This window comes from Cicer arietinum, chromosome 4, assembly GCF_000331145.2.
Source record: "Cicer arietinum cultivar CDC Frontier isolate Library 1 chromosome 4, Cicar.CDCFrontier_v2.0, whole genome shotgun sequence".
Taxonomy (NCBI): domain Eukaryota; kingdom Viridiplantae; phylum Streptophyta; class Magnoliopsida; order Fabales; family Fabaceae; genus Cicer; species Cicer arietinum.
Genome location: NC_021163.2, coordinates 59,608,539 through 59,617,756, shown reverse-complemented (window position 1 = coordinate 59,617,756; position 9,218 = coordinate 59,608,539). Strand labels below are relative to the sequence as shown.

The window sequence follows — 9,218 nt, the reverse complement described above, 5'->3', positions numbered from 1 at the left end:
ATAAAAACACATAATATTAAGAAAAAATATATCACATTTGTAATGTCATTTGCAAATAAAATTTATCTCTAAAGTCTTATTGGTCATATTCTCTATCAATTATTATACACAATAGTATATATTTTAAACAATTATCTTATCCAAATAAATCATTATTCAAAGCAAATATAATCAAAGAGATAACTCATCACTTAAGTGGTAAATGAACATATTTTATAATATTTTGTAATAGATATACAAACCTACTTTAATTTAAGATAGTTTTAATGTTTTAGATTGTCATTAAATTGAGAAATTCAATCATTGCATCAAGCTAATATAGTTCTCCAAAACAAAACATTTCAAACAATACAAACCATTCCGCTATATATGTAGAAACATAAACAATAATGAATCACAATAGAGTGAAATTCAAGATATTGATTGAAAAGTATAAAATCATCAACAAAGAATAGACGAAATGCATAATCAAACCTAATATTGATCAATCCATCATTACCATATATGGTACATGTATCGCATTCTTATTCCATTCTCAAACCCTAATATTTACTCCCGCGAAAGACCAAATCTTGATATTTACTAATTTAGCATCAATGCCATAATCACTGAATCTATTGCGTTCTTCTCCATTCTCAAACCCTAATATTTATTTCCGGCATATTAAAAACACTACCATTAACGACAAAATTTATGTTTCGTATTTACTCGTTTTTTAAGAATATAAATAGAAAAACCGATAACAAACACATGTTACAATCGTTTTTAGATATTATTTTCTAAATGCAACAAAAGTATTTATCAAATTAGAAATACCAAAACATATATAAATATCATATTACTTTTTTTTTTTCATCTTTTTTTCAAATTATTGAAAATATTTTCAGTATTAAATTTAAACAATTTTTTTTGTCATTTAACATCGAAGACAAAACTTAATTGAGAAGCTTCTACTTACATGATCTGGCGATAATTCCATCAGCATTAGTTCTTCCTTAGACCTCCACACAGAGGAACACAACCCAAACAAAATATTTGTATCCAACGGTTCCATATTAATCCACGTGTCGTTACATTTTATTGATCTTCATTTTCTTTTTCTTTTTTCCATTTCTATCAGTTTTCATTTTGTTTATATTTTCAATTTCACCAGAAAGAAACCCTAGTTCTCTCGCGGTTAAAAAAAACACAGAAGAAATTAAAAAAGAGGAATAGAAATTATATTCATTTTTATTTTCAAATTTTCAGGATTCAGTTAGGGTTTTCAAATCGGCGTCCATGGAATTCTCAAACCCTAATCCATGAATTGGGGCTTTTGATCTTCGCGATGTGTGGGATGAATCGGCTATTGCTTAAGGTATGCATTTTAATGTTGAATTTTGAATTTTGATTTAATTTGTTGTTGATTTGATGGGGTTATTATTTGATTCAGTATGCAATTGCAATGCATGAGGGTTATTAGACATGATCAATTTTAGTTTTGGGATTTTTAAGGAATTCTTTGTGATTTTTATTTTTTTGCCGGTTTGGTTTATTTTTTTCAGATCTGAAGAAAATGCATGTGGTGTTATTTATGATGGAATGTGAAAATTGGGTTATAGATATGTATGATGGAATGTGAAAATTGGGTGAATTTTGGTTGGGGGGGTTTGTACTGTTGATTTGTTCATGGAAGGTAGTAGAGAAGATAATTCCAATGGTGATGCAAATTCTAAAAAATCAAGATCTTTGGATCTTAAAAGTTTATATAAATCAAAATTGACAGAAGAGGTTTCGAAGAAGAATTCAAAGAGGAAGGGTAGTGGTAGTCCTGGGGGTGGTGAGGAGAAGAAGAACAAGAGAAAGAAGGCTAGAAAAGAAGTGTCTTTAAGTAGCTTAGAAAATGGCGAGGGTAGTGGGAAGAAGGTTACTGATGAAGAGTGTAAACAAGGGCCTAGTTCTGGTGGGGATGATTTGGTCGAACTTAAATTAGGAGTGAGTAAAGGAGTTACTAGCAGTAGTGGGCCGAGTAGAGTTTTGTTAGGTGCTGGTGGTGATGTTTGTATTCCTAAGCGTAAGAGGACTTTAGTGGGGCGGAAGAAATCTGAAATTGGTCAATCATCGAATCTGGTACGGCATCCTAGTCCTAGTATTGGCCATGATGATCAGGTGCCTAAGTTAGGTAGTGACGATTCGGGTAGGGCAGTTCAATCTTCGAAGATTAATTTGAAGAAACATTTAAATGAATTTAAGGAAAATAGGAATAGTGATTCAAATTCAATTTCAGTTAAGCATGTCAAGGAGAATGGGGATCACGCCCCTCATTCTGTTGTAAATAGTGACCATTCATCTTTAAAAAAGTCAAAAAAGAAGGATAGGAAGCGAAAAACTCTGGCTTCAGATAAACCTAGGGTTTCCAAGGAGGCTGAGCCCTTGAATGATAGCCGTAAAATATCTGTTGAGTTGCAGGAAGACGATGAGGAAAATCTTGAGGAGAATGCAGCAAGGATGCTTTCTTCAAGGTTTGATCCAAGCTGTACTGGGTTTTCTTCTAGTGGCAAGTCTTCTCCCTTGCCATCAGCTAATGGTTTGTCCTTTTTGCTATCTTCTAGTCGAAATATTGTTAATCATGGCTCAAAGTCTCGGTCAGGTTCTGAATCAGCATCAGTTGATACTGCTGGCAGAAATTTGAGGCCAAGGCAACAATACAAAGATAAGGAGAAGTCCAGAAAGAGGCGCCATTTTTATGAAATTCTGCCTGGTGATGTGGATGCATATTGGGTACTGAACCGTAGAATTAAAGTATTTTGGCCTTTGGACCAGAGTTGGTATTATGGCCTTGTCAATGATTATGACGAGCAGCAGAGGCTTCACCATATCAAATATGATGATCGAGATGAAGAATGGATTGATCTCCAAACTGAGAGATTCAAACTCTTATTACTTCGTAATGAAGTTCCTGGGCGTGCAAAGGGGGGAAGAGCTTTGACAAAAAGTAGAAGGTCTGATCAGCAAAATGGAAGCAAGTCCAGAAAAGAAAGGCAAAAAAGAGAAGTGATTGCAGAGGATGACAGTTGTGGCGAGAGCTCTATGGACTCCGAGCCTATAATTTCGTGGCTGGCTCGTTCTTCTCATCGGTTTAAATCTTCTTCTTTTCATGGCATTAAGAAGCAGAAAACCTCTGTCACACATCCAAGTACAACCTCATCATTGCTATATGATGAACCTGTTTCAGTAAAGGGAAATACAACAAAGAGTTCTTCTAGGGACGTTACAAATGATTTGTCTAGTGGTTCTATATCACAAGATAATTTAGGTGATAATTTTGGGGAGAAGTCCTCATTGCAAAGCGCCACTCACATTAAAGATCGCAAACAGCCCGCTGTGTACTATAGAAAGCGGTTTCGAAGGTCAGCTGCAATGTCACTTCCTGTGCTTGTAGAGAAACACATCGTTGTAAGTACACCCTGTTCTGTTTCTTTTGATCATGTGGTTGGTGGGATTCAGAATGTAAAAAAACCAAGTGACAGGAGGTTTGAGGGGCCACTGTGGTTCAATTATGATGAGGGAGTATCAAAATTGGTTTGGGACATGGAGTCAGCATCATTCAAATTTGACTTAAACTTCCCTATACGGTTGATATTGAATGAAGCTTTTCAATCTGAAAATTTGTGGTTTCTCTATGCTGTTTTGCTGTTTCGATATGGTACAATTGTGACCAAGTGGCCAAGAGTTTGTTTGGAGATGCTTTTTGTTGATAATGTGGTAGGGTTGAGGTTTCTATTATTTGAAGGCTGCTTGAAGATGGCTGCAACCTTTGTCTTTTTTGTCCTCAAGGTTTTCCGTCAACCCGCTCCTCGAGGGAACTATGACTTGCACTTGCAGCTTCCATTTACATCTATTGGATTCAAGCTTTCTAGTCTTCATGTTACCAAGCAGCCACTTGTGTTTGCACTCTATAATTTCTCCAAATTGAAGAATTCAAATTGGGTGTACTTAGATTCAAAGCTTAAGAGGCACTGCCTATTCAGTAAGCAGCTCCATCTATCTGAGTGCACATATGATAACATCCAGGCACTTCAGCATGGATCAAGTGAGTTCACCACAGCTTCCATCCGTGAGCCCTCATCAGTCAAGGTACGAAAGCCCTTGTAAAAAAAATATTTACCATATTTAATACTTTTGGTTTTTGCTATTAACTCAATATTGTACATCATGTCAAAGCTTCTAAAAATCACTGCTAGTTAACTTATGTTTGGGTTTTGTTTTGAAACCAATTATTCAACATCTGGATGAACAGGTCATGAGGAGGAGGAGTAGGCCAGGGATTAACATCATGGGTATTTCCAAAGTGTCCACTCAAGTTGATACTCATCAGTCTTCTGATGCTGGCGAGAGGAAGCTTCCTCCATTTGCTCTTTCTTTTGCTGCTGCACCTACATTTTTTCTCCATTTGCATCTTAAGTTGCTGATGGAGCAGTCGGCAGCTCATATAGGCTTGTGTAATCATGTACCAACAGATGGGCAGGAAGATTCTGGTATGGCGACTGATGACTGTTCTAGCATTGATGATTGCTCTAACAGGAATTCAGAAATTATTCTGCATAATGATGCGGCGACTTTGTCAAATGACGCTACAGGTGATGGATCATGTGCTGGGTCAGATCAGTTAACTGGTCCCTCTACTTCTGGCGATCAAGTTGTCTCTCAAAATGACCAGAATATTGGTCTTCATGGTGATGTTAAGTTACCAGAGTTGCAATCCCATCGTTCAGCACAAAAGCTTGGATCATTACCTTCAAGTTCTTTGATACACCAGGATAAGGCGGATGATAGTTCTCATTCTCTTAATGGTGATCTCCATCTCCAGATTCCTTCAGTTGATGATTTTGAGAAACCTAATGCTCAACAGTCTCCTGATTTGTCTTGGAATGTACATGGAAGTGTTATCCCAAGCTCAAATCGAACTGCTCCAAGAAGTTCTTGGCATCGGACCCGGAATAGTTCGTTGTCATTGGGATTCCAGTCACATGCGTGGGCTGATGGCAAGGCTGACTCTCTTTACAACGATTTTAGCAATGGACCCAAAAAGCCACGGACTCAAGTATCATATTCAGTGCCTTTAGCAGGGTATGAATTAAGTTCAAAGCACAAAAGCCATCATCAGAAAGGGCTTCCTAACAAACGAATTAGGAAGGCAAGTGAGAAGAAGTCAGCAGATGTTGCCAGGGCTCCAGAAAAGAATTTTGAATGCTTATCTTGTGATGCAAATGTCTTGATTACAGTTGGTGATAAAGGGTGGAGAGAATATGGGGCCCATGTTGTATTAGAGCTGTTTGACCATAATGAGTGGAAACTTTCTGTGAAACTTTTAGGAGTTACAAGGTATTCGTACAAAGCACATCAGTTTATGCAGCTTGGGTCAACAAATCGTTATACACATTCAATGATGTGGAAAGGAGGGAAGGATTGGACCTTGGAATTTACTGACAGAAGTCAGTGGGCTCTATTCAAGGAGATGCATGAGGAATGTTACAACCGGAACATCCGTGCTGCTTCGGTTAAAAACATACCTATTCCCGGTGTTCACTTGATAGAAGAAAATGATGATAATGGATCCGAGGTAACTTTTGTTCGGAGCTCTATGTATTTGGAACAACTTGAAACAGATGTTGAGATGGCTCTGGATCCATCCAGGGTTCTGTATGACATGGATAGCGAGGATGAGCAATGGTTTTCAAACATTCGAAATTCTGAAAAGGACAAAACTGACTTGAAAGGGATTACAGATGAGATGTTTGAGAAAACAATGGACTTGTTTGAAAAGGCTGCATATGCTAAGGTGCGCGATCAGTTTCTACCAAATGAAATAGAGGAACTAATGGTTAATGTCGGGCCTTTGTGCATAGTCAAAGTCATTTATGACCATTGGCAGCAGAGAAGGCAGAAGAAGGGAATGGCTTTAATTCGGCACTTTCAGGTACTGTTCAAAACTTCAACTTACCTTTTGTGTTCATGTTATGATGCTTTTGTTTTTAGGAATGTCTCCGCTCCTTTTTAATGCCTTCATATGAAATGATAGACTAGCTTTGCTGAAATATTTGGGAGTCAGAGTGTGAAGAGAGATTAGTATTGCAGTAGTGGATTGATCTTTAGGTTTATTGCAGTTACAGTAAGTGTTGGAGGCCTTAAAAAAAGCCAGGTGTTTTGGGCCATTGAATTGTGGTGTTAGTTATTTGTTTTTCTGCTTTATATTTTAAATGCTTTTCGTAGTATTGTTGTGATAGCTTCCAAGCTAAAACCATTATTTGTACTTCTTCCTACCAACTGTTTGATATCTTGTCAATTCATCCATATTAGTGTCTTTGACCCTGGCAGTTGTAACACAATTAAAGTAAATAAAGGCATGTTTTATGCAGAAAATATGTTTCCCCATAACAAAGTATATTAGTAGATATTGAACTCATGCTTTTTCCAAGTTTGGTTCTGTTAGTATTATTTGGTTCCATTTTTGAAATATTATCATTCTGCTATTGATCCATAAAGTATTGTATTGTTTTGTCAGTTGTTACAATTACACTTCAGGATAGCTTCCATACCTCTTTGGGACATATACCATATACCCATGTCAAAAAAATTCTTCTAGCTATTTTGGAAGCAAAAGATAAGAACAATAGCTGAAAAAGTTTTCCAATGTCCTCTGGGTGTAATTTTATATTTGATTGGCTGAAACTGTGATGACTTTATGCCATTTACCTTGCCTTTTTTCTGTGAATGACCTGTATGTGTATGCTTGGTTATTGTTTGTCTGAAACTTTCATGTGCTTTTCAGCCACCTATGTGGGAACGATATCAACAACAATTGAAGGAGTGGGAAGTAGCTGCGGCCAAGAATAACAACAACCTTTCTTCTAATGGAGGCCCTGATAAGAGGGCTACTTTGGAGAAGCCAGCCATGTTTGCCTTCTGTTTGAAACCAAGAGGTTTGGAATTACAGAACAAGGGATTAAAACATCGATCTCAAAAGAAAATATCCGTCTCTGGGCATACAAACAGTTTCCCATATCAGGATGGCTTCCATACTACAGGTAAGAGTTGATTTCATTTGTAATTATTTACACTTCAAAAACTAATTATGAGCTTTATCCTTACATCTAATTGTTGTAACTTCAGGAAGAAGAGCAAATGGCTTAGCATTTGCCGATGAAAGGTTTGTATACCCAGGCCATAGTTATGATTCTTTGGATGATTCTCCATTGCCTCTGACATCACCAAGAGTATTCTCCCCACGGGATGCTGCCAGCATGAGATATTATTCTATGAACAATGACGCGTACTACAGAAATCATATGCAGAAACTTCACAGGAGCAAGTCCAAGAAACTTGGTTCATTTATGTATCATAATGATTCACAGATGCCGGCTTCTTACAGTCAGAGAATGCCAGCGTCAGAAAAAAGAAATGGGGTTAGATCCAACATGGTCAATTATGACTTACCAGGTCACAGGCAGAACATACATGATGGCGCTCAGAAGCATGGAATTGAACAATTGGATGGTTCAGACCATGACGAGTTTAGATTGCGCGATGCTGCAAGTGCTGCTCAGCATGCACGCAGCATAGCTAAGTTAAAGCGTGAGAGGGCTCAAAAATTGCTTTATAAAGCAGATGTAGCAATTCACAGGGCTGTGGTTGCTCTTATGACTGCTGAAGCAAAGAAAGCTTCCGAGGACGCGGTTGGTGACAATAGCAAGACCAACAGCTGAGGCTCTCTGATAGCTTCAATAATCTTTTGTCCGTGAATGGAGCTGCGAAGAGGAGATTTTGTTGCTGCAAAGTTTGTCTCCCTTTCATTGTCTACATGAACCTTTTTCCAGCTTGAGATCTGCTTTGTTCAGATTTACTGTTGCAATGATCTCATGGTATAGATCTTTTGAATTTTTGGGTGCCTATATTTGTACAGATTCTATCTCCCCCTCCCCATTTGCCCTCCGTCCTGCTCCCTTCTAAGTTTTCAAATATTCAACATGAAAATAGAAATTGGCCAAATAATACAACACCGGTTTGAACGGAGATTTTGTCGTGGTTTTTCCGAAGTTTTTGCAGAGTGGTATGACTATCGCTCAAATTTTTTTACACCAGTTGTATGACTATTCCGTATATTCGCATGCCGATGTTAATCATTCCTATTTGGTTCCATATTTTCTGCAGCCAGAGGAAGTACACAATAATTTAGTCATAGGGATCTTGACTATTGGATGAAAATCATAGTTCGTATTTTAATTTCATCAATTTGGTTTTAAAATAAACTCAAAATACAAGCTGCTCGATTCTTGTCTAACAAAAGAGATCAACGATTGTGTGACATAAAACTGTTTCATTTTCTTGTTTTTAAACTAAAACAGATAATTTATGCTATAAAAATGTTTTTTTTTTCCCAAAATTATTTTTATAAACTAAAAGTTGTAAACATCAAACAAACCTTAGTCCTTAGTTACATTGATATGCACACACAAAAGTTATCGTTATATCATATTCCTGGTAAATCCGAGTAATACTGAAGAAATATTTCAGAAAAAAAGTATATTCACATTTTAAAAGCAATTTAACTTGGAAAAGATATTTTAAATAATTGTAGTCATAAAATTAGAGGAAAAGATAGGGTACACATTTTTTTGATGAAAAATATGGTGTATACCAAAATGGAACCAAATATGTAATTCAATATCATATAAATTACCCATTAATACTCTTTATATCGATTTTCATATGAAGTAACCTAACCTTGCCGTTGAAATAACTTCATTGCTCTGTCATGCAAAATTGAAACAAAGACAGTACTTTTGAAATCACTAGCTGAGAGAGGAAGAGCTCTGAAAAAAAAAGTTTTTATTTTAATTGATTGATAGTATAGGAACAAAAAATATTTGAATTGAAATAATTAGAAGAGGAAAATTCAAACCTGTGCGATTTTGCCAAAGCAAATTTCAGAATTAATGGCCGTTTAGGGTTTGATGATGCGTACTTTGGAACCTGTTAACATAACGTTGGTATCATTTCGAAAGCAAAGTTTTGTAAGATGCAATAACAAATTGTTGCATGGTGTTGTAAATGTAGGTTTAGTGCCCCCAATTCAGAATGAGATACACTTTCACACGAATTTTAGAACAAAACTTGGTATTTTGAGTTGGCGGGACAAATATTTTTGTGTAGAATAATATATGGTATTCAAATTAAGC

The 9,218-nt window shown here is 36.5% G+C and overlaps 1 protein-coding gene and 1 long non-coding RNA gene across 2 annotated transcripts; one reads left to right on the top strand and one right to left on the bottom strand.

Annotated features, from left to right (window-relative positions):
- Positions 1-1,127: 1,127 nt before the first annotated feature.
- On the top strand, positions 1,128-8,052 carry LOC101499788 (uncharacterized). Its single transcript, XM_004498567.4, has 5 exons — positions 1,128-1,357; positions 1,545-4,116; positions 4,280-5,959; positions 6,812-7,067; positions 7,153-8,052. Exons 2-5 carry the CDS (start codon positions 1,669-1,671, stop codon positions 7,743-7,745), a joined length of 4,977 nt encoding a protein of 1,658 aa, XP_004498624.1. The 5' UTR covers positions 1,128-1,357; positions 1,545-1,668; the 3' UTR covers positions 7,746-8,052.
- LOC140919915 (uncharacterized) lies at positions 7,828-9,218 on the bottom strand. The gene is made up of 3 exons (XR_012162571.1): positions 8,942-9,218; positions 8,764-8,852; positions 7,828-8,184 (listed from the first exon to the last, which is right to left on the bottom strand). It is a non-coding gene; the product is annotated as an uncharacterized lncRNA (long non-coding RNA).